The sequence below is a fragment of the Bufo bufo genome, chromosome 4, assembly GCF_905171765.1.
Source record: "Bufo bufo chromosome 4, aBufBuf1.1, whole genome shotgun sequence".
Lineage (NCBI taxonomy): Eukaryota > Metazoa > Chordata > Amphibia > Anura > Bufonidae > Bufo > Bufo bufo.
The window spans coordinates 98,444,671-98,471,300 of NC_053392.1; the positions used below are offsets into that span (position 1 = coordinate 98,444,671).

At 42.8% G+C, this 26,630-nt stretch overlaps 1 protein-coding gene across 1 annotated transcript in view; it reads left to right on the forward strand.

Annotated features, from left to right (window-relative positions):
- The window catches only part of PXDN (peroxidasin), a 117,818-nt gene that overhangs the window by 50,831 nt on the left and 40,357 nt on the right, over positions 1 to 26,630 (forward strand). The window contains exons 4-10 of the mRNA XM_040427572.1: positions 2,085 to 2,156; positions 13,946 to 14,017; positions 14,123 to 14,194; positions 15,467 to 15,636; positions 16,118 to 16,235; positions 24,305 to 24,474; positions 26,066 to 26,338. Coding sequence (XP_040283506.1) covers positions 2,085 to 2,156; positions 13,946 to 14,017; positions 14,123 to 14,194; positions 15,467 to 15,636; positions 16,118 to 16,235; positions 24,305 to 24,474; positions 26,066 to 26,338 — 947 coding nt within the window. The remainder of the gene's footprint in view (positions 1 to 2,084; positions 2,157 to 13,945; positions 14,018 to 14,122; positions 14,195 to 15,466; positions 15,637 to 16,117; positions 16,236 to 24,304; positions 24,475 to 26,065; positions 26,339 to 26,630) is intronic.

The following is a 26,630-nucleotide window of genomic DNA, read 5'->3' on the forward strand; positions in this document are numbered from 1 at the left end:
TAGTCATGGGGTGTTTTTCAGCGGGGAAAGGGAAACTGGTCAGGGATTACTACTATAATACAGTCTCCTATGTACAAAAATACCCCTAATGTGTGCCTCAGCGTTGTAATCATGTATTTTATTTATTTTTTTGTGCCAAGCACATTTTCAGGGAAGAGTAGTCTAAAATACAGAGGTGTTATATTTGGGGTCCCCATTGCCAACTTTGTCATTTGGATATAGTGCTTGTATGATCTAGCCAGCCATATATTGAAAAATAAAATACTGTATACACAGATTTCATAGGGCCCCATAGCAAAACTTTGTATGTGCCCCCCCCCCCCTTCCCCTGCCCATTTTCCCAGTACCTGTGCAGCAATCACTTCTAGGAAGCGGAAAGCACAACGCTCCAAGTTTCCGATGCATTTAGGGATTTTTCTTATTAACCAGAAGAAATTTTTATAAGAAAGTCGCCCTTTACTGCACCCACTTTAATTTGGGTTGCAAAGGTGGAGATCGGCAGCACAAATTGACATGCTGCTGATTTAACATCCACTCCGCAGTTCAGTTTACCCTGAATATTTTTTTTCACAGCATGTGGATGAGATTCCTTAAGTTTTCATCCCCTTTGCCGTTCCTGCACAACGCTATGGATATTCTGCCTGCTGCGTATCCGTCCCACAAGGATGTAACCTAAAGGGGACCTACGTTCCTTATAAGTGGAGCGTCTTTTGTGTGCTGTTCTGTTATTCCTACATAAATTGAAAATGAATAAATTGACAACAGGGTGTTACCAGTTAGGGGTGTGTCCTATAGATTTGTCACTTTGTCCAATCAGAGCTGAGAATACCAGAATGTGCAGACCCCTTTGACAAGGAGAATAGTAACACCCAGTTGTCAGTTTATTCATACATTTCTAACAAGAATAACGGAGGAACTGCCCAATTCATAGTTTTGAGATTTCACGTTTTCAGGTTTTATTCCGAAGAGCCGACCAGCCCCGTTTTAGTGCAAGAACTAGTAGGGAAAAGGTGTACATGACGTCTACTTGGACTCTGTAGTAGCTGTTTTTGTCCCGTTGATCAGCACAAGTTTTGGTCCTGTTCACATTGGTATTATCATGGGGCATCCTCTACCCAGGAACAAAGACCGATATGATGATTCCCACGAGCTAACCTGATGGAAAGGATATCAGTGTGAACAGAACCCTACTTTATGTTCTCTGTGTATCTTATGTTCTGTATTCTTTCAATGTTTTTACAAATTAATGTTTTTTTGTGTGTGTTTACAGAGGGATATTAAATCATTAGAAATTCACACTTGTACCTACACTAATTCTCAGTTATCTCTGAGGGCACATTCACCGGTCTCTATCAAATCATGGCTTCTGAAAAATTGTGGAGAAACCTTTCTCAGAATGTGATCTGTGAACAAACCCTAAAGCATTTTGGACTCCTTCGAAATGCATCCCAGCTTTTCTTTACTGGGTCTCTCCTTTAGTACAGTAGATCTAGAAGCCTGATTTACATGACTGTGCTCGGTCCGGGAAACACGGCGCCTGCATCTGTCAGACCAACCATTCATCATAGTAATTTATGAAAGTCAGCTCCTATCTGATTGTGGCACTTTTGTACTGTGCTCACATGTGAGTAAAGTATATTAGACCCGCGATCAGATAGGAACTGACTGTATCATAAATGACCAGGATGCAGTCAGTTCGGGTCAGGGTAGCCGCTGTCGGTCTGGGAGATGGACGGTGTTTCCTGGACTTAGCACGGCCGTATAAATTAGGCATAAAACCTGCAGTGTCCAATATAGCACTGTGTTCTAGATTATTTATTTTTTATATAATAAGTATTTTTGTATGGGGCAAATGTGTTAATAATAATTAATATTTAAATATTAAATTCCTCATTAAAACATACCTGGTAGCCATGTCATTGGATCATAGGAAGCCTGTTGGCCATATTCTCATTCATTCAGCTCCGAACCCATATAACTTACCTCCCACGGGGCACAGATGTTGGGGGTTTCATGCTGGGTGTGCTTGTCTTGTGTACTTCTTTTGTCCGTTCACTAATCCTACTGATTGTTTCTTTTTTCAGCTATTTGTACAAGAATGAAATCCAATCCATTGACAGGCAAGCTTTTAAAGGACTTGCCTCTCTAGAGCAACTGTAAGTGTCCTTTGCACCGTATAGTAATTTCTGTTGTCTGTCTGTATCGGATAACTGCATGAATGTTCTCAAACTCAAGACATATTTTATGTGTTGTTACATTTGTCTTGTCTAGATGTCCTTTGTATGTTGTATGACATGTTGTTCCTGTATTTACCATCCATGCTAGATCCTGGCTAATAGAATGCCATTTTCTACCCCCAATTTTGTAACCCCGCTGTACCAGCGTTCATCTGGTTCGGTTTTAGGCCTTTATTCAGACGTCGGTGAATCAGACGTGTGCTGTCCGTGTTCTCAAAGGACAGCACACATATCCATTGAATCTAATGTGTTTTCACACCACGGAAGCTTGCCCTATTTTTGTCCGTGTCTATGGGTCTGTGAAAAAACAGCGACACAACACGTGCTTCACGGATTGTTGCTAGGAGATGCTCTTGATATTAACTTTCAGCTGGGCATTGTCCGTGAAATACAGATGACACATGGAGGGCAAAAAAGGGCACAGCAATCCTTTACAGACATCTTCACGGATGAACCACTGACCATCTTGTCACTGAGGTCATCTTGGACACGGACTTGTGAATGGGACCTTACACATCCAAACAATTCCCCCATGGATTATAGTTTGTTATGCCAAGCTAGGCTTCACCCAGGGCAAAGGTTCAGTGAACTGCCCCAATCCTGTGGCTAAATACCCTGGCCAGGGCAAAGTAGCTGCATGACACCCAGAAAACATCCCTTGGTAGACACCCCCCAACAACCAAATGTATAGGTATAAAGGATAATCCTTGACGACGTTAAAAATTCTGTTTTTACAGCTCTTTGTATTAACCTACCTCTCTCATCTTTTATTTAAAGGGATCCTGCCACCATGAAATTCACTGTTAAACTAGGCACAATGCCTTGTAGAGCTGTGCTCGATGTAATGATGTTTTTGACAGGGCCAGGCAATAAGACTATGCAGGAAGGAGAGCGAGGGCCTGGCAGAGGAATCAGGAGTGGCCTTGGCCCACCCTCCGTGCACTTACCTACTATAGATTAAAAGTACTTTTTTTTTCCAAAATGAAGAAATAAATCACGAAGTGAAAGGTATCATTACACTGAGCTAGCCCTACAAGGCATTGTGCCTGATTTATCAGTGAATTTCCTGCAGAAAGACTCCCTTTAAAGGGATACCCTAGTTTTGGGTTCATTGTCATCCTCTGTGGCTGTATTATACTATACTATTGTGAATTCAATTTAGGGTCCATTCAGATGTTCGTAGTGTTTAGCGGTCCAAAAATTGCGGACCGCAAAACACAGACGACGCACATCGCCGGCACTTAATACATCATTCCTATTCTTGTCTGCAGCTGCGGACAAGAATAGGACATGCTCTATTTTATTCCGGACCGGAAATGTGGATGCAGCACACTGTGTGCTGTCTGCATTTTTTCCGGCCCCATTGAAAATGAATGGGTCCGCACTCGTTCCGCATAATTTTTGAACAGATCCAGACCCATTCAACGGACGTCTGAATTGGCTCTTAGGATCTGAAAACTACAATTCTACTTGATGCTGTCTGTTGGATCCCATTTAGAGAGGCAGCTGGGGGCAGTTGTGGTTTTCTTTTAAACAAGTACCCCCAGTGTATTACTAATACTAGTTGGAAATTGGGTAGTTCTGGCAGTACGGGGGTCGTAGAGTCGTCATATTGGTATTTATTTCTGTGTGTATCTTAGGTCTCGCGCACACAAATGTGTACATTTTCACCTGTAATGTGGAAAAACGCAACCCCATATATGGCACAATACCGAATTATGTTTTATTATGTGAACTTTGTATTTAAAGAGAATGTCACCATGAAAATGCAGAGCAGGAGGAGCTGAGCATTTTGACATATAGTTTTATTTAAAAAAAAAGACTCAATATTATGTATAGTTATTAATATGAATATTAAAGGAGCTTTTCCAGTTTTTTTTATTTTATATGATGATGATGATGATAATGACCTATCCTCAGTATAAAACATCAATATCGGATCAACAGGGTTCAGGCTCCCGGCACCCCTGCTGGTCGGCTTTTTGAGGCAGCTGCGCCGCTCCTGTGAGCATTCATAGCGCATTGGGTATTAGCCCCGCTTTGGATTGCGGTCGTGCTTGGTATCGGAGCTCACTTCAATGGGACTGAGCAGCGCTCAGAAAACTCTTTTAATAAATATTGTGAATGAAAAAATTCTGTTCCCGATTTGTGTTGCATGTGAAAGATTCCAATGTCAGGATGACCTGAACTCTTAATGTAATGCATTCCTCTGTTCTATAATTTCTAGCCTAAAGCAAGTGAAGAATAAACGACAGAGTGATGTCTTGTAGAAATCTTACACCATTACATCATTCTTCTATATTACACATTTACTGGCACAGAAAACAACCACAGCCGACAAAGGGGCCACATCTCTTCCTATTTCTGTGTACACACGTCTGTTCAGGCAGATAGTTTATAACGGGGTACAGTGTTTCTGGGTATGAGAGCGATCTATGTGTTCGGGGACTGATTGCAGCGTATTGTGCGGCCTGGCAGGACTGGTGATTGCTGGCATGGAGGTCAAGAAGGAAAGCAAGACTTCTGACTAACCTCTGATAAGCCATGTGCCCTGGCCCCTCACTGTAGGGGTGGGCGATATATACCATGTACGATATGAACTATATAAATTCGGGCAACGATATAGATTTTGTCTATAGCGCCATATCGCGATAGATGACCGTGGAGCGGTAGTGAATTGAAGAAGCTTCTCACTCACCGCTCAGTGGTCTCCCGATTCTGCTCTGCGCTGCAGGGCCTTGCGTGCACGCATAGACAGAGCGCTGGCTGACGCTGTGTGAGACGTCAGGTCCCTCCCAGTGCATGGATGATTGCTAATAGTAATGGCATGGGGCTGATGGCGCTGGATGGGGAACATGGATGATGATGGTGGCAATGGCATGGGGCTGATGGCGCTGGCTGTGGGACATGGATAATGGCATGGGGCTGATGGCGCTGGCTGGGGGACATGGATTATGGCAAATCTCAAAATTTGCACTTTATTTTAAACAATTTTGTGTTTTACTAACACTTCATCTTTACATTGTTTGGAAAAAGATCTGTTACACAATACACATCTTAAAATTTTCTCAAAGTTTAGCAGTTTGTATAAATACAGAAGAAAATAATATATTGCGATATATCCTTATATCGCACATGCTTCAAATTATATCGCGATATAGATTTTAGGCCATATCGCCCAGCCCTACCTCACTGTATACTAATGCTATTTCTAATTCTTCAGCAAGCCTAATGTTTTTGGCATGTCTCTGGGTTCAAATGTCTCTGTGGCCAGAGAAAACCTCCACACAGACCGAGCAAACAGTCCATCTCCATTGCTGCATGCTTTACGGGACATGACAACTGCAAGTGCATGTTTTATAGTAGAGCAACCGTTTTCTGCTTCTAGAATGAAATCGGGTAATAACATTTCTTTACTCTGGCATCAATAGGACCAGATATTTGAGGAATTATTAGAATGTCTGAATTATTGGCTAGTTATAGAAAAATTGTCCAAACCCTGGAAGATCAGTGATGAGCAAAGTTAGGCTGCATTCATATCTTCGGCATTGCCGTATCCTCATTGACTGTAATGAGGTCTGGTAGTGATCTGGTTGCTTTCCGGCATAAATGCTGGGCTTCAGCCAAATACTTATGCATGCTGGACCATCTCTAACGGAGATGTGAATGCAGCCTTATCTTCAGTAAATTGTGCCAAATTTATTAAGAGGTGCAGGCCTGTTAATACTGAGGGGCGTGAAACCGAAGAACGTTGCGAACCCTTGTGCAAACAAATTGCAACTTTACAGCTTTTGATAAATTACCCCCTTAGTTTTTTTATGCAATTAAATTACTAGATTGGTTGTTTCTGTTCCCTTTTGTCGTCATCGTGTGAAATTCCTTATGAAATAAGTTCTGCCCTGACAACAAATGCCTGATTCTCTGGATCACTTGATTAAAGATATTTCTCTAACTCATAAATAAAATATATTTGATCACTGTGCAAGAGAGAAACTATTAAGGAGACACATTCCCCTTATTCGCTGGAGCAGTGAAGGGGTCCCAAAGGTTGGAACTCCACTGACAATCATGGGATGTCATTTAGCCTGACACCATATGATCACTTTATAAACACAGGATTACCCCTTTAAATGGGATAGTAACTGAAATAATGCTCAAAAACCCTAAACACTATGGTGTGTTTATCACCGGGGGAGCAATTCCTCCGCGTGTGATCCGTTGCTAACGGCAATCCCCAGCAAAAATGTATACAATGGAGGATGTCTGCAGCGGACCACATGCACCACAATGGCACCCTACACAAGATGGGATAATGTGTGGACGCAAATATAAAAATACATAAATCACTGCGAAAGGTGCACCACAATGATATGCAACTGACCACACTGGCTAATCCCTCAGGCTGATGTTAAGAACTGAGACTTTAGCCAATGTATTCCTGTCAGGCACACATCGGAGCCCTTTTGCACCACCGTCAAGGTAGCTCAGTGTGGCATGGGTCCTATCACTAGACTACCTACGGTGTGGGAGCTTGGCTGTAAGTTGTATCTTAGCACCTATCAGACTGTGTTCACACTCCGCAGGTAGTCTAGTGGTAGGACCCATGCCACACTGAGATACCTTGACGGTGGTGCAAAAGGGCTCCGATGTGTGCCTGACAGGAATACATTGGCTAAAGTCTCAGTTCTTAACATCAGCCTGAGGGATCACATGCAGAGGAATTGCTCCCCCGGTTATAAACACGCCACAGTGTTTGGGGTTTTTGAGCATTTCCTCCCATTTAGGCTACTTTATTTCAGTTATTTTTCTTGATATGTTTAGAATGTGCCATTGCGTACTGCTAGTAGCATTCTATTGCACCTGGTAGCCTGTGTCACATGGCCTGTTATAGGTGGGGCTCACAGCCTTATCATCTCTCCCACTACCTGAGTGATCTCACTATGGAGGTATGTGGGAGCTTGCCACCTCCGGAATTAGGACTTTCAACCAAGCTGGGAGCTCTGTTCAAAGTGTAATGGCCATGCCGGGTTACTCCAACTCCTATTTAAGTGAATGGGAGTTGAGATGCAGTAACCCGGCACAACCGTTACACTTTGAAGGGATCAGTGCTTCCAGCTCCGGGGGAGCTGGGTGTCTGATCCACACCGATTTTAGATATTGGTGACCTATCCTGAGGACAGGTCTTCAATATCAGGCGCCTGGAAACCTCATTTAATATCAGTGATATTATGACGTGTTGATTATAGTGATGACCTGTCACAGGAACACTGTCACCCATCACTTCATGAGCCGTCACAGCAGCAGCCCCTGATTGACTTCTGTGCTCAAGTGACGGGTCATCCCTATGGCCCCTTTCACACGGGCGAGTATTCCGCGCGGATGCGATGCGTGAGGTGAACGCATTGCACCCGCACTGAATACCGACCCATTCATTTCTATGGGGCTGTTCACATGAGCGGTGATTTTCACGCATCACTTGTGCGTTGCGTGAAAAATCGCAGCATGCTCTATATTCTGCGGTTTTCACGCAACGCAGGCCCCATAGAAGTGAATGGGGTTGCGTGAAAATCGCAAGCATCCGCAAGCAAGTGCGGATGCGGTGCGATTTTCACGCATGGTTGCTAGGTGACAGTCTATTCACTGTATTATTTTCCCTTTATAACATGGTTATAAGGGAAAATAATAGCATTCTGAATACAGAATGCATAGTACAATAGCGCTGGAGGGGTTAAAAAAAATAAAAATAAAAATTAACTCGCCTTCTCTTGTTCGCGTAGTTCCCGGTCTCTTCTTTACTTCTTTAATGATGAACTACCGGCTAGGACCTGTGGTGACGTCAGATCACATGCTCCAATCACATGGTCCATCACCACGGTGATGGACCATGTGATTGGAGCACGTGATCTGACGTCACCAAACGTCCTTTAGCCCACAGCCCATCATTAAAGAAGTAAAGAAGAGACCGGGAACTACCTCAATTAATCACCTACTAAGCACTCTGTATTCAGAATGCTATTATTTTCCCTTATAACCATATAACCATGTTATAAGGGAAAATAATAACATCTACACAACACCTAACCCAAACCTGAACTTCAGTGAAGAAGTTCGGGTTCGGGTTTGGGTACCAAACATGCGTGATTTTTCTCACGCGAGTGCAAAACGCATTACAATGTTTTGCACTCGCGCTGAAAAATCACGGATGTTCCCGCAACGCCCGTGTGAAAGAGGCCTATGGGTGAACTTCATGGTCATGAGAGGTGGTGGTGATAAACCAGTAATGCTGTAGATGGACCTCAGCGACTTAACAATGAAATCCTTACAGGTTGCTTATGAATATGGCTAGCAGTTTATTACTACTAACCGCTCTCTGTGCCGCTATGTAACATTCACTGTAACTCGTGGATATCCTCTCTTAATGTCTGTCTTTTTTCTTTTTACTCTAGTACTCATGCTGCAGATAACTGATATTGACTGGTAGGGCTTCTTCTTCCTTGCTTCTTCCTCGCGTATCTGTAACATTAATGGGGTTTTACAGGAGTTAAATATTGATGGCTAGTCATCAATATCTGATCGGTGACTGTCCGACTTGTGGAACCCCTGCAGATCAGCTGTTTGAAGAGGCTACCAAGTTCATTGTATAGCTGGTCCAGGCCTATTCACTTGAATGGGACTGAGCAGCACATAGACCATGTGACCAATGAACGTGATGTCACTGGCCTAGGAAGAGGCCGCTGCATTTATTAGAGCGCCCTGACCTCTTCGAACAGCTGACCGGACAGAGTTCTGGGAGTTGGACTCCCATCGATCAGATACTGATAACCTATCCTAAGGAAAGGTCATCAATATTTTCCTTCAGGAAATGTCTTGCTTATTCATTAACAGTCAGTACAGACGGGGGCTGCATGTTTTCCGTGTCTTCATCGTATGTAAACCTATGGTATATGTTTAAAAAAAAAAAATAATCCAGTTATGGTAGGTTCTTTTACAAAGGCCTGGAACACGTGAGGAAATTAATGTAGGCACCAGAGGCTTAACTTGAAGCTCCCGGTTACCTGGAGGAAAATTTTGTAAGAGGGTCCCCTGCCCACCATCTGCTGCTTTATGAGGCCTTTGGACCCATTTGGGTACTAGGCCCAGGGTGTGACTTCGACCTCTGTACCACCTGTAACTATGCCCCTGATGCCAAACGATTCAGTTTCTATGTTCGATGCCGCAGGATATAGTAATGTACAACATTTACAGGATATATACATAATTTATATTTATGCACATTGAGGGAAATCTATCAAACTGGTGTACAGTAGAACTGGCTTAGTTGCCCATAGCAACCTATAAGATTCTTCCTTTCATTTATCAAAGGAGCTGTGAAAAATGAAAGGTGGAATCTGATTGGTTGCGTGGGCAACTAAGCCAGTTCTACTTTACACCAGTTTGATAAATCTCCACCATTGTTTATATCTATGCACTTTTTAAGAAAATAAGATGTTTTTTTTAAATAATATATAGACATATCATACATTTTATAAAGCTGTTGTGGGTCTGGAGGCCAGGGGAAGGGTCCAGGGTTGCCAACCATCCAGAAATTTCTGGACAGCCCATAAAAATAGGCAACCTTTTTATTTATTTTTTATTTCCTGCGGCCGTAAAAAAAAAAAAAAAAGATTTAGATTAAAGACTAGATTATTTAGGTGGTAATTGTCATCATTTTACAGCTCATCAGTAAACGCAGGTAATGAAGTTTTATTAATATATTGAGCTATAGACATGTATTACTTATTATCTTTATCGTTCATTGCAGTTTTCCAATTTTTCCATGTTTCCATGTTCGTGATTTTGTTATAAGTTGTCCAGAAAAAAGAATTCTGGTTGGGAACCCTGAAAGGGTTGTATCACTGTAAGGCTACATTCACACTAGCGTTTTTGCTGAATCCGGCAGGGTTCAGCAAAAACGCTTCTGTTACTGATAATACAACCGTCGGCATCTATTATGAACGGATCCGGTTGTATTATCTTGAACATAGCCAAGACGGGTCCGTCATGAACTCCATTGAAAGTCAATGGGGGACGGCTCAGTTTTCTGTCAGATTGTGTCAGAGAAAACTGATCCGTCCCCATTGACTTGCATTGTGGGTCATGACTGATCTGTTTTGCTCCGCATCCCATGACGAAAAGAAAACCGAAGCTTGCTGCGGTTTGCTCTCCGGTATGGGAACACAACCAAACGAAACAAAATGCATTTTGGAGCATTCCGTTCTGTTCAGTTATGTTTTGTCCCCATTGACAATGAATGGGGACAAAACGGAACTGTTTTTCTCCGGTATTGAGATCCTATAACGGATTTCAATACCAGGAGATAGAAACGCTAGTGTGAAAGTAGGCTAACGTGGCCTAGAGAAACATTTTCTCAGGATCTGGCTCTGTTTCCTCATTGAAGTGATGTGTTGTGCAGATTTTCCCTCAGGTCCAGACATCTTCACGCTCTTCCTGAATCTTTTAGGAAGGCTGTACATGTTAGATGAAGTACAGATGTAGCAATCGTCATCTTGATTCTTAACAAGAAAATGGCAAGAGACTATTAGGGTTCGGCTATACAGTGATTTGGGGTGCAATTTCCACTATAACCAGACCTGTCATAGTGAGCTGTCTGCAGAGCCATGCCCGAGGCAGCCAGTGAAAGTATTCTATTGCAGACTATGGTAAAAGAAATGAGAAGATCGCATGCTCTAGTCCCTCAGGAGGACTAAAAATTACAGGAATAAAAAGATGTTTAAAAAATATATATAGCACAAAATATGTCACACAATAATAGGTGTTGCAGTGTCCAAACATGTCCAAACTATTAAAATACAAATGACTAGATTTTTGTACTTACCGTAAAATCAGTTTCTCTTCCTTTCATTGGGGACATAGGATTGACCATGGGTATAGCTGTTGCCACTAGGAGGCGGACACTAAGCACAAAAGTGTGAGCTCCTCCCTTCAGATATACCCTTCCTACAGGGACTAAGCTAAATCAGTTAGTGCAAAAGCAGTAAGAGAAGCAATACAAAAACAGGAAACCAAACTAGGTACAAATCCAGAACCACACAGACCAGAAAAGGCCTGCAAACGAGCGAACGGGTGGGAGCTGGGTCCCCCAATGAACGGAAGAGAAACAGATTTTACGGTAATTATAGAAATCTATTTTTCTCATCCGTATCATTGGGGGACACAGGCTTGACCATGGGACGTTACAGAGCAGTCCCAAGGGTGGTCATAAACAAAACAAAAAACAGCCAATCAGAGAACCGCCGTCTGCAAAACTCTACGCCCCAGAGAAGCGTCAGAAGACTCCAAGGTGTGTGCTCTGTAAAATTTGGAAAAAGTATGCAAAGACGACCAGGTAGCCAGCCGCCTTGCATACCTGAAGGGCCGAAGTCCCATGAACTGACCAAGAGGCCCACACTGCCCGAGCAGAATGAGCAGTTACCGGGAATGGTGGGGCCCGGTCAGTGATGTGGTACGCTTCCACAATGACGAAACAAATCGATCAGGAAATGTACGTTTTAGACTCTACCATAGGCTGGGCAGTAGGGGCGACTGGGTCGGGGACCGAGCCACTTGACGGTGGAGCTGAGCACGAAGAGCAGAGGGGATCTGACTGACCTGATGGAAATTTTGAGCGACAAGACGCACAAGCAAAATGGCATACCGAAGTGACCGCTTGCTTTGGGGCCTGGGCTCAGACAGTAGTGACTGGAAGGAGGACTAGGAGGTAGATTAAACCCTGCAGGAAGGGGAGACAGCTTACACAGCCTGTGTCCCACCAAGCAGCTTTTCCGATAGGTGCCTTGCCAGAGTCCCGCCGCATGTGCATTTAAAACCAGGGTGTGAGCGGAGGCAGACAACAGCGCCAAGAATTTGCCCCAGGATACAGCTGGAGGAGTGGGAGCGGGGAGAACTTCATGCCCCGCCCCAAACCAGGAGTCAGCCCCTGGCGAAACTGTAGGGAAGCATAGGCCCGATTCTCTGCCATCCCTGCCAAAGAGGCCTCTGCCCCCCTCTCACCCTTGCGGGATACCAGAGCTTATCGCCAAAGCCCTGGCCGAGCGGAGAGAAGAAGAAGCTGCGGGGAGCCGATGCGGAAGTAGGTCGCAGAGAAGCCGGGGCCTCAATTAGCAGCGCCCCCGGTGGAGCCCGGGGTTGGACACAAAGCAAAGAAGGAATGGCCCCTGGATAGAGCACAATGCGCACCGGAGGCTTCTCCAACCCCCCCCCCCCACCCAACCCCAACCCCACCGCCCACTGCCGACAGGAGAAAGATGTATGGAGGGGACAAGGTCTCCGTAGTGGGTGACCGTAGTGATCCGAAAGCTGCCAGGATGCAGAGGCTTTAAGAACCTCTGGTCCTCCTTGACTTCTGGAGACCAGGAAGGATCAGCGGGCTTGGGGGACCCACTGGTTACTTATCTCTTGGATGGGAATGCAGGCAGCTAGGACCGCCTGACATTCTGCTAGAAGAAAAGAAAAATCAAAAAAAGGGAAAAAATTATCAGACCTGATTTAGCTTAGTCCCTGTAGGAAGGGTATAGCTGAAGGGAGGAGCTCACACTTTTGTGCTTAGTGTCCGCCTCCTAGTGGCAACAGCTATACCCATGGTCAAGCCTGTGTCCCCCAATGATACGGATGAGAAATAATATTTTTTTTGAGTGGTGTATGCAAAAAAAAAAAAAAAAAAATGTATGATTTCACATTTTTTTTAGTCACCTTGCCCCTTTCAAAAAATTAAATTTAAAGTTATCCAGAACGATACCAATAAATACTAGAGCGCTCCCTGCAAAAAAAAAAAAAAAAACACAGCTCCGTAGACAAAAACATGGTTATGAGTTTTTTTTTTTTGTAAAACATAATAAAAATTACATAAATGTAGTATTGCAATTTCATTGTGCCGACCCTCAGAATAAGCTGGTCATTTTTAGCTTGTAATGAACACCCTAAAAACAAAAACCCGAAAAACCATGATGGAAATGCATTAGTAATTTTTTTGTCAATATAAGATATAGTGAATTAAATGGTGCCATAAAAAAATACAACTTGGCCCACAAAAAAATAAGCCAGTAGAGTTGTCCCAACTGGGCTGGCCTGTTTCCCCTGTTCCTCTACAGAGGATATACAGTATAATTTAGGCTGCCTTGTGGTGAGTCCGCCAGAGTTGGAGTTGCTCTTTAGATCTGCTTTCTAACAAGAAGGGGATAGCTACCTTACATCTGGTGGCATTTCATTTTGAAAATGACGATTTGGTTGCATAGATTTTTCGTAGTGTAAAGATTTTCAGAAATCTCATCTACCGGTACTTTGCTGCAGATTTTCTGCACCCTACTAGGGCCATGTGGAAGGGGTTTCCCTGATGCAATTGCTGCAATCCATCAGGTTGTAATTAGTATTCTTGCAGCACTGTTACATTTGTGTTTCATTTCCATAAATGTGTTTTATCAGCGTAATAAGACCTGTGTGGTAATGCCGTACAGCTGTGCCCCATGTATTATTAACCTACGTGTCTGGTTTCATGGTCGGACTTGTCATTCTTGTTCTAACTTTTTTTTTTTTTTTTTTTGTTCCCTTCGGCTACGTTATTCTTGTATGTATTTCTGTGGCTCAGCACAGTTACATGTAGAAACACTGCCAGTCAGCGATTTTTAATCAGACAATGGTTTTGCTTTTTCCAGGTATCTTCATTTTAACCACATTGAAACTCTAGAACCAGAATCTTTCCATCATCTTCCCAAGTTGGAGAGACTGTGAGTCACCTATATAAATGCTGAGAGACATTGCGGGCCTGCATAGTGATGATGCATCTACAAATATTAAGGATGTTTTTTTTGTTTTTGTTTTTAACCCATTAGGTTTTTACATAATAATCGAATCACTCACCTTGTACCTGGCACTTTCAGTCAGCTGGAATCTATGAAAAGACTGTGAGTATGTGCACTATGGGCTCCGTCCTTAGAGAATCTGGTTTCTATTGTGTTGTACGTATAATCATCCAATATAGCGGTGCACGGAGAGTCGTGACGTTACTGTGTTTTGACCATGCATGAAAAAGTCCAGTCAAAAATGATCTTTGTATATATGATGGATACAGTACATGTATAGGATTCCTATGGTGCAGTTTGTGACCTTAGGTTGATACAAAGTGATGGCATTTCGCAAAGTTATTAGATTGGTATGATCTAGTTTAGCACTGTCATTTCCCTCCTACATTTGACCTGCACCATGGCGCAGCGGCCGCCCAATTTCAGGGAACTGCAGCAAGGCCCATCCACTGTGCAAGGAATCTCAAAGGAGGGGCACAGCTGATTTAGCACTGCTTCCCATTCATTAAGGTTGGTTGGGTCTCAAAAGTTGGACTCCTACGATCATAAACTGTTGGCATATTCTACAAGTACACTTTGTAAGATGAGAATAACCCTTTTAAAGCATTTTTATAGCCCCATTTACTGGACGAGTTAACTGCAGGGGCCTACCTGCAGAACCATCCACAGACGTGTGCAGGAGGTTTCCTGTGGCAGGTACACTGGTGAAAGCGGGCTGATGACCCTTTGTTCTAGTTACTTAGGGTCTGACGTACTGATGGCTGAACCTAAATAAAAACCCTGTTTTTGCTACTGAAGTTTCTTTTACTTAAAATCTGATGACCCATTTTGGGCAAAGGCCAATTTCTCTCTGGCCAATTTAACAGAAATGTATGCTCTGTACCAATGGTGTTTGAGGCCTCTTGAGATTGATTTAGTTCTGCAAATGTCTGACTTTCCCAGTGTGATCTTCTATCTGTGTAGAATATCATTTTTGACTGGATTTCACCTCTAATAAGAGATGCTAAGAAGACTGACCAGAGAGTGAAGACAAATCGAAAAACCAAGCAATGGCTTTTGTTTGAACGTTAATGGCGGCCGAATTGGCTATAACTGGAGAGAGCTTTTTGGTCCATAGAATACAAAAAAAAAAACAATTCTGCTGTTTTAACTCCTCTATTCAGCCAACGTGTAGTGAACAGAGCTTTATAGTTCATAATCTTAGTCCTGAGACCCTGCAGGTCTACCTGTGTTTTGCTATCTATCATGCAGATTGTCTTATCGTCTTTGGGTCTGTACTTAGCATTACTTGCCTCCATTTTTAGCACTGTGTGTTAATAATTTGGTGTATGCAACCTTATTATTGACATTGGGGTAATGATGTCTCTTAAACAGGCGCTTGGATTCCAATGCTCTTCACTGTGACTGTGAAATTCTTTGGTTGGCGGATCTTTTAAAGATCTACTCAGAATCTGGTAATGCTCAGGCGGCCGCTACTTGTGAGTTCCCACGAAGACTCCAGGGCAGATCTCTCTCCACCATTACACCGGCAGAACTGAACTGTGGTGAGTCGCCCATTATCTCCTTTAAATTACAATGGTTGTGTGTGGTGGCCTCCTGCCGTACCATAACTGGAAGATGATCACAATCTCCCAAGTTGGGGACCAGCATACTGTATCTGCTGAGGCCAGGTAGGTAAAGTAGACTGTCGCCATAAAAGCCACAAACCACTTTGTAGTGTCTGTAATATCTATTCATTGAGGGTCTTACATGTAGTCTGAAAGATCTCAATGACTGGCTTGTTAGAGACGTATACAGGGGCTCCATATACTGTTCTTGCATAGGTGTTTGTGTCCACTGTCCCCTATCTTATGAATCTTTCTCTGGTATTTACATTCTGATCATAAATTTCTCTGAAAATTGCTGAGCTTTCACTAACTAGATGATAATGTTAACAGTTGTATAAAGTTTTTCCAAAACTGCATCTTCTGGGGGCAACATAAATCGAGGTCTAATGGTCTAAACAAATTTCCATTTTTGATGCAGAACGGCCAAGGATTACATCAGAGCCTCAAGATGTGGACGTTACCTTTGGGAACACTGTGTACTTTACATGTCGAGCTGAAGGCAATCCCAAACCAGAAATCATCTGGCTCCGTAACAAGTATGTTTAATAGAAAACAATGGCCGGGATTTATTGCCAAATGATCCATTTCACCGTCTTCCATTACCTCTCCTGATTGTCCAGGTGTTAGACATTGAGACACTTTGTGAACTATAATGGTTCTGGTCTATGGGATGTTAACTGCACTGAGGTGTCACCCACCTGTGGAGTCGGGGCAGGGGTAGTGTCTTTGGGTTGCAGACATGGAAACTATTGTCCTTGCTATCGAGGTTAATAAGATTAACATTTTTGTGATCCTGGATTTTAGATGGAAGTGAAATGTGAGCTTTCCTCTACAACTGCTCTTATTATATTAATAGGCTGTTAGTTTAGCGGTCTCTAGGGCGTAGGAGTGTATGAAATGTTTATGGAGGACTGTTATGTTGTCCATCAGGAAGTTCTTTTGAAAGTTCTCATTACAGTAGTTTACTTTACATTAGCTGTTACATCCAACGCTAAGAATATACAGTTGCAAGAAAAAGTATGTGAACCCTTTGGAATGATATGTATTTCTGCACAAATTGGTCATAAAATGTGATCTGATCTTCATCTAAGTCACAACAATAGACAATCACAGTCTGCTTAAACTAATAACACACAAAGAATTAAATGTTACCGTGTTTTTTATTGAACACACCATGTAGACATTCACAGTGCAGGTGCAAAAAGTATGTGAACCCCTAGACCAGGCATGCGCAACCTGCGGCCCTCCAGCGGTTGTAAAATTACAACTCCCACAATGCCCTGCTGTGGGTTGATAGCTGTAGGCTGTTCAGGAATGCTGGGAGTTGTAGTTTTGCAACAGCTGGAGGGCTGCAGGTTAAGCATGCCTGCCCTAGACTAATGACATCTCCAAGAGCTAATTGGAGTGAGGTGTCAACCAACTGGAGTCCAAACAATAAGATGAGATTGGAGGTGTTGGTTACAGCTGCTCTGCCCTATAAAAAATACACACCAGTTCTGGGTTTGCTTTTCACAAGAAGCATTGCCTGATGTCAATGATGCCTCGCACAAAAGAGCTCTCAGAAGACCTACAATTAAGAATTGATGACTTGCATAAAGCTGGAAAGGGTTATAAAAGTATCTCCAAAAGCCTTGCTTTTCATCAGTCCACAGTAAGACAAATTGTCTATAAATGGAGAAATTCAGCACTGCTGCTACTCTCCCTAGGAGTGGCCGTCCTGTAAAGATGACTGCAAGAGCACAGCGCAGACTGCTCATGAGGTGAAGAAGAATCCTAGAGTGTCAGCTAAAGACTTACAAAAGTCTCTGGCATATGCTAGCATCCCTGTTAGCGAATCTATGATACGTAAAACACTAAACAAGAATGAATTTCATGGGAGGATAACAGAGGAAGCCACTGCTGTCCAAAAAAAACATTGCTGCACGTTTACAGTTTGCACAAGAGCACCTGGATGTTCCACAGCAGTACTGGCAAAATATTCTGTGGACAGATGAAAGTTGTTTGGAAGAAACACACAACACTATGTGTGGAGAAAAAGAGGCACAGCACTCCAACATCAAAACCTCATCCCAACTGTGAAGTATGGTGGTGGGGGCATCATGGTTTGGGGCTGCTTTGCTGTGACAGGGCCTGGACGGATTGCTATCATCGAAGGAAAAATGAATTCCCAAGTTTATCAAGACATTTTGCAGAAGAATTTAAGGCCATCTGTCCACCAGCTGAAGCTCAACAGAAGATGGGTGTTGCAACAGGAAAACGACCCAAAGCATAGAGGTAAATCAACAACTGAATGGCTTAAACAGAAGAAAATACGCCTTCTGGAGTGGCCCAGTCAGAGTCCTGACCTCAACCCGATTGAGATGCTGTGGCATGACCTCAAGAAAGCGATTCACACCAGACATCCCAAGAATATTGCTGAACTGAAACCGTTCTGTAAAGAGGAATGGTCAAGAATTACTCCTGACCGTTGTGCACGTCTGTTTTGCAACTACAGGAAATGTTTGGTTGAAGTTATTGCTGCCAAAGGAGGTTCAACCAGTGATTAAATCCAAGGGTTCACATACTTTTTCCACCTGCACTGTGAATGTCTACATGTTGTGTTCAATAAAAACATGGTAACATTTAATTCTTTGTGTGTTTATTAGTTTAAGCAGACTGTGATTGTCTATTGTGACTTAGATGAAGATCAGATCACATTTTATGACCAATTTGTGCAGAAATCCATATCATTCCAAAGGGTTCACATACTTTTTCTTGCAACTGTAAATGTCCGCTGACAATTAAATTGTTCGTTACCTGCATATGGATCATATATATCCATCTAATGGAGATTTATATATATATATAATAATGTCCAAAAAACAAAGAGGTTGATTCCAGCTTTTGACGTATAAAAAGTATTCTTTATTCGGCTTGCAGTATTAAGATCCAACAAATGTCATATGGAGAGACACAGATTGTGACGCGTTTCGGGCTATGGTATTGAGCCCTTCATCAAGACAATAAGACAATCTGTGTCTCTCCATATGACATTTGTTGGATCTTAATACTGCAAGCCGAATAAAGAATACTTTTTATACGTCAAAAGCTGGAATCAACCTCTTTGTTTTTTGGACACATAAAGTGTGGCTAGGTTCAAGTCACTTTCCTTCTGTGCTTCACGCAGGTGGCTAGAGGTGAGAGCTGCTAAAACTTTTTTTCTTTGCACATATATATAATAATGTACTAGCTGATGACCCAGCGTTGCTCGGGTATTTATTGCAATTTTATGTTAAATAACAGTGACTTTCACAGTGGCCACCCCTTTTAATGGTGACCGCCCATTTAACAGTGTTTTTCACGGTGGCCGCCCCTTTAACAGTGACCGCCCCTTTAACAGTGACCTCCATGGTGCCCGTCCGTTTAATAGTGGCCCCTGCCCCCATGCATGTAGCAGTGTAGTTGTGCCATCATACGTCATATGATTGAATATTTCTGCACTTGCGAACTGCTAAAACCTGTGATCAGTTGTTATGGCAACCTGGAGTAGGACCTGCGAACTTCTATTGGCTGATAAGGGACATGTGACCGTGTGTATGTCAGTTAGGATTTAAGTGAAAGACTGGCAGGCTTGTATTGGATAATGCAGGTCATTTTTTGGGAATATCTCAGGAATGGTTAGTCCTAGAGAGCTGAGACCCCCGCAAGATTTCTTTCCAGGTAGCAAGGGATGTGTATACCAAGTTTCGTTGAAATGGATGGTTGTGTTTGAGTTTTCACGGAACATACATACATACATACATACATACAGTACAGACCAAAAGTTTGGACACACCTTCTCATTCAAAGAGTTTTCTTTATTTTCATGACTATGAAGGCATCAAAACTATGAATTAACACATGTGGAATTCTATACATAACAAACAAGTGTGAAACAACTGAAAATATGTCATATTCTAGGTTCTTCAAAGTAGCCACCTTTTGCTTTGATTACTGCTTTGCACACTCTTGGCATTCTCTTGATGAGCTTCAAGAGGTAGTCCCCTGAAATGGTCTTCCAACAGTCTTGAAGGAGTTCCCAGAGATGCTTAGCACTTGTTGGCCCTTTTGCCTTCACTCTGCGGTCCAGCTCACCCCAAACCATCTCGATTGAGTTCAGGTCCGGTGACTGTGGAGGCCAGGTCATCTGGCGCAGCACCCCATCACTCTCCTTCATGGTCAAATAGCCCTTACTTTCAAAGTTTTCCCAATTTTTCGGCTGACTGACTGACCTTCATTTCTTAAAGTAATGATGGCCACTCATTTTTCTTTACTTAGCTGCTTTTTTCTTGCCATAATACCAATTCTAACAGTCTATTCAGTAGGCTTATCAGCTGTGTATCCACCTGACTTCTCCTCAACGCCACTGATGGTCCCAACCCCATTTATAAGGCAAGAAATCCCACTTATTAAACCTGACAGGGCACACCTGTGAAGTGAAAACCATTTCAGGGGACTACCTCTTGAAGCTCATCAAGAGTGTGCAAAGCAGTAATCAAAGCAAAAGGTGGCTACTTTGAAGAACCTAGAATATGACATATTTTCAGTTGTCTCACACTTGTTTGTTATGTATATAATTCCACATGTGTTAATTCATAGTTTTGATGCCTTCAGTGTGAATCTACAATTTTCATAGTCATGAAAATAAAGAAAACTCTTTGAATGAGAAGGTGTCCAAACTTTTGGTCTGTACTGTACATATACACACACATACATACATACACATACATACACACACAAACATACATACACACAAATATACAAACATACACACACACACACACACACACACAAACATACATACATACATACATACATACATACATACATACATACACTGCTCAAAAGAATAAAGGGAACACAAAAATAACACATCCTAGATCTGAATTAATTAAATATTCTTCTGAAATACTTTGTTCTTTACATAGTTGAATGTGCTGACAACAAAATCACACAAAAATAAAAAAATGGAAATCAAATTTTTCAACCCATGGAGGTCTGGATTTGGAGTCACACTCAAAATTAAAGTGGAAAAACACACTACAGGCTGATCCAACTTTGATGTAATGTCCTTAAAACAAGTCAAAATGAGGCTCAGTGGTGTGTGTGGCCTCCACGTGCCTGTATGACCTCCCTACAACGCCTGTGCATGCTCCTGATGAGGTGGCGGACGGTCTCCTGAGGGATCTCCTCCCAGACCTGGACTAAAGCATCTGCCAACTCCTGGACAGTCTGTGGTGCAACGTGACATTGGTGGATAGAGCGAGACATGATGTCCCAGATGTGCTCAATTGGATTCAGGTCTGGGGAACGGGCGGGCCAGTCCATAGCATCAATGCCTTCGTCTTGCAGGAACTGCTGACACACTCCAGCCACATGAGGTCTAGCATTGTCTTGCATTAGGAGGAACCCAGGGCCAACCGCACCAGCATATGGTCTCACAAGGGGTCTGAGGATCTCATCTCGGTACCTAATGGCAGTCAGGCTACCTCTGGCGAGCACATGGAGGGCTGTGCGGCCCTCCAAAGAAATGCCACCCCACACCATTACTGACCCAATGCCAAACCAGTCATGCTGGAGGATGTTGCAGGCAGCAGAACGTTCTCCACCGCGTCTCAAGACTCTGTCACATCTGTCACATGTGCTCAGTGTGAACCTGCTTTCATCTGTGAAGCGCACAGGGCGACAGTGGCGAATTTGCCAATCTTGGTGTTCTCTGGCAAATGCCAAACGTCCTGCACGGTGTTGGGCTGTAAGCACAACCCCCACCTATGGACGTCGGGCCCTCATATCACCCTCATGGAGTCTGTTTCTGACCGTTTGCAGACACATGCACATTTGTGGCCTGCTGGAGGTCATTTTGAAGGGCTCTGGCAGTGCTCCTCCTGTTCCTCCTTGCACAAAGGCGGAGGTAGCGGTCCTGCTGCTGGGTTGTTGCCCTCCTACGGCCTCCTCCACGTCTCCTGATGTACTGGCCTGTCTCCTGGTAGCACCTCCATGCTCTGGAAACTACGCTGACAGACACAGCAAAACTTCTTGCCACAGCTCGCATTGATGTGCCATCCTGGATAAGCTGCACTACCTGAGTCACTTGTGTGGGTTGTAGACTCCGTCTCATGCTACCACTAGAGTGAAAGCACCGCCAGCATTCAAAAGTGACCAAAACATCAGCCAGGAAGCATAGGAACTGAGAAGTGGTCTGTGGTCACCACCTGCAGAACCACTCCTTTATTGGGGGATGTCTTGCTAATTGCCTATAATTTCCACCTGTTGTCTATCCCATTTGCACAACAGCATGTGAAATTGATTGTCACTCGGTGTTGCTTCCTAAGTGGACAGTTTGATTTCACAGAAGTGTGATTGACTTGGAGTTACATTGTGTTGTTTAAGTGTTCCCCTTATTTTTTTGAGCAGTGTACATACACACAAACAAACAAACAAACAAACATACATACATACATACATACATACATACATACACAAACATACATACATATACACACACATATACATACATACATTATTTATATATATATATATATACAGGGAGTGCAGAATTATTAGGCAAGTTGTATTTTTGAGGATTAATTTTATTATTGAACAACAACCATGTTCTCAATGAACCCAAAAAACTCATTAATATCAAAGCTGAATATTTTTGGAAGTAGTTTTTAGTTTGTTTTTAGTTTTAGCTATTTTAGGGGGATATCTGTGTGTGCAGGTGACTATTACTGTGCATAATTATTAGGCAACTTAACAAAAAACAAATATATACCCATTTCAATTATTTATTTTTACCAGTGAAACCAATATAACATCTCAACATTCACAAATATACATTTCTGACATTCAAAAACAAAAACAAATCAGTGACCAATATAGACACCTTTCTTTGCAAGGACACTCAAAAGCCTGCCATCCATGGATTCTGTCAGTGTTTTGATCTGTTCACCATCAACATTGCGTGCAGCAGCAACCACAGCCTCCCAGACACTGTTCAGAGAGGTGTACTGTTTTCCCTCCTTGTAAATCCCACATTTGATGATGGACCACAGGTTCTCAATGGGGTTCAGATCAGGTGAACAAGGAGGCCATGTCATTCGATTTTCTTCTTTTATACCCTTTCTTGCCAGCCACGCTGTGGAGTACTTGGACGCGTGTGATGGAGCATTGTCCTGCATGAAAATCATGTTTTTCTTGAAGGATGCAGACTTCTTCCTGTACCACTGCTTGAAGAAGGTGTCTTCCAGAAACTGGCAGTAGGACTGGGAGTTGAGCTTGACTCCATCCTCAACCCGAAAAGGCCCCACAAGCTCATCTTTGATGATACCAGCCCAAACCAGTACTCCACCTCCACCTTGCTGGCGTCTGAGTCGGACTGGAGCTCTCTGCCCTTTACCAATCCAGCCACGGGGCCATCCATCTGGCCCATCAAGACTCACTCTCATTTCATCAGTCCATAAAACCTTAGAAAAATCAGTCTTGAGATATTTCTTGGCCCAGTCTTGACGTTTCAGCTTGTGTGTCTTGTTCAGTGGTGGTCGTCTTTCAGCCTTTCTTACCTTGGCCATGTCTCTGAGTATTGCACACCTTGTGCTTTTGGGCACTCCAGTGATGTTGCAGCTCTGAAATATGGCCAAACTGGTGGCAAGTGGCATCTTGGCAGCTGCACGCTTGACTTTTCTCAGTTCATGGGCAGTTATTTTGCGCCTTGGTTTTTCCACACGCTTCTTGCGACCCTGTTGACTATTTTGAATGAAACGCTTGATTGTTCGATGATCACGCTTCAGAAGCTTTGCAATTTTAAGAGTGCTGCATCCCTCTGCAAGATATCTCACTATTTTTGACTTTTCTGAGCCTGTCAAGTCCTTCTTTTGACCCATTTTGCCAAAGGAAAGGAAGTTGCCTAATAATTATGCACACCTAATATAGGGTGTTGATGTCATTAGACCACACCCCTTCTCATTACAGAGATGCACATCACCTAATATGCTTAATTGGTAGTAGGCTTTCGAGCCTCTACAGCTTGGAGTAAGACAACATGCATAAAGAGGATGATGTGGTCAAAATACTCATTTGCCTAATAATTCTGCACGCAGTGTATATATATCCCCAATACAGCACTATCCCTCGAGTAATTTATTCATAATTTGAAGGAGGAATACTAAAGGAATGGCACAACATAGTCAAGAGAATAGATGCTCTTGTTATTACATGGGGAATGTAATTGGTTATTAAACAGACATCAGGAAAGGTGACGGCTCCTCTGTAAACCTGGGAACTATTTAAAGAGAACCTCTCGCAGCGAAATGCAGCCTGCCCAGCAGTAATGTCACCTGATCCACAGAGCCTTATTCTAGGCTTATTTGAAGTACGGTTTCAGCAATCCACTGCGATTCTACCAAATAATATACATTTTATTTAATATCTGAATGATACGTTCAGATTTAAGAAAAATCTAAGAAAATTATAATTTTTTTAAAAATTTACAGAAAACAGATTTCTATTGTCATTGTAAAGAATCCATATTTTATATTTGTACATTCAATTTTATTTCTTCTTTCTGTAATGTAAATGCTTATTCTAGAAACGAACTGAGTATGCAAGAGGACGCCCGGCTGAATCTCCTAGAAGATGGCACATTGATGATCCAGAATACTCAGGAGACTGACCAGGGAATTTACCAGTGTATGGCAAAAAATGTAGCTGGGGAAGTGAAGACCCACGAGGTCACCCTTCGATATTATGGGACCCCAGGTATACACTGTAGGAAGTTAAGATAAACCTAAATGTAATTTGGTTTACTTTTGGGGCAGATTTACCAAAACTTTCTAATGAGAAAATTGTCTTGGTTTCCCATAGCAACCAATCACCAATTTCATTTTACCAGAGCAATTTAAGAAATTAAAGCTGAGCTCTGATTAGTTGCTATGGGCAACACAGATTTCTTTTTTTTTTTTTGTAGTTGAGAGATGAGGCCAGGTATACTGTTTCGTCTGGCCAGCAGGCTTACAGTTTCCTCTTAATGGGGAGAGAACATAGGCTGATGCTTTTTCCTATAGTGTGCACACACGGCCACCACTGCTGGATTACAGGGTGGTTGTAATCATGGACACGAGCAGTGTATAATGTGATGGAAAAATGAATCCAGCCAGCAAAGGAGGCAATATTGGTAATAACAATACATTAGTAAGTGCCTTGTATTAACTTTCTCTGCATAATAAATGCTACTTGCTGAAGTGAGACAACCCCTTTAAGTAAAGTTTAATGTATGTGCTCGGGCCCTGTACTGCAGCAGATTTATGAAAATGGTCTAAAACAGAAACTGTATTTGTTGCCCCTAGCAACCATTCACAGTTCAGCTTACATGTTTATGGAGCAGACTGTGAAATAAAAACTGTGCTGTGATTGGACGGCAAAGACAGTTTTTATTTTACACAATCATACGTGCCATCATAGCAGTTGGTAAATTTGGGGGCGGGTAAGCCCTGCCCGGGAACACCCCAAATTAATCCGAGTCCACCCATTTACAGTCGAGTCTTCTGCCTGGGACAGCCTGAATTTGCTGAGACTGTCTGTAAAAAAAAATTAGGGACACTCCCTGCAAATTCAGGACTGTTGGCAACTCTGCACAATTTCATAGCCCTCCCTCAAGGTGTCTCCTTTTCCGCATTACAGACCATTAAGCACTCCGTGTGACGTCTCCCATAGACTCCATGTTGTTTTCTGTAAACCGCAGCTCCTTGTGCCTCCAAGTAGCATGATGTCTCGGGGGGGATAGTCATCTTGTACTGGGTTCAAATCCAACCAGGGGAAACATGGAGTTTGTCTGTAGTCAATGAGGGACATTTATCAAGACTGACATACCCATACATCAGGATCCCCCTGGTCTGGCAGGACATGCGCCTAATTTATTAAGATGCAGATGCCTCCTAATAAATTAGGCGCATCTCTGCCTGGCCGTGCCCGGAAGTCTTTAGCTAGAACTTACGCTACTTTCTGGCAAACGCTATAGTAAATTCGGCGGGTGGCACAAAACCCCGCTTCCATTTCTCCGCACTTGGGAAAAGCTTAAAAAGTTGCTAATTATGGTGCACATACGACATGTGTCATAACTTGCAACTTTTTTACGCCACAATAATGTTGTAAAAGGTTTAATAAATGTCCCTCAATGTGTTTGTGCGGATTTCCTCCAACTAGAGTTGAGCGAGGTTTTGTAAAATTCAATTTGACTGCTTCGCCGAATTTTACCAAAAAAATCTGCTTTGTGACGAATTGCTTTGAAGTACTTTTAGTGGACAAAATATGGACAATTGGTTAACTTCTATGTAATTTCCATCCTAAACAGCCAGGCCAAATTTCGTGATACAACCTCAAAACACAGAAGTACTTGTTGGTGAAAGTGTCACATTGGAGTGCAGTGCAGCTGGTCAACCACAACCAAGAATAACATGGACCAGAGGGGATAGGACCCCACTACCCAGTGATCCACGCATCACGATTACGCCTTCCGGGGGATTGTACATTCAAGAAGTCAACCCAGACGATGCTGGGGAATACACATGTTTTGCAACCAACACTATGGATACTATTCATTCAGCAGCTAACATCATAGTCCAAGGTAAGTGCTCACTGCAGAACGGACACATTTGTTGACAACAAAAGTAAAAATCTGAGCAAAACATAAGCCACAATTTATCTTTTGCTCCCCTAAGCTGTGCCTAAGGTATCTCACTCACCCAGCCAAAATCCTTCTCCATACTGATGACGGGCAAACCTCCTGGGACAGCTGTGTGTGTTGGACCTATGACTTTCCTATTTTCCCTTGTCGTGTTCTAAGGCTTCTTCAAAATGTGGACATTGCCTCATAGGGAGTCACTTCTAGAAGATGGTGGTTCTCTTTTTCTGGGAGG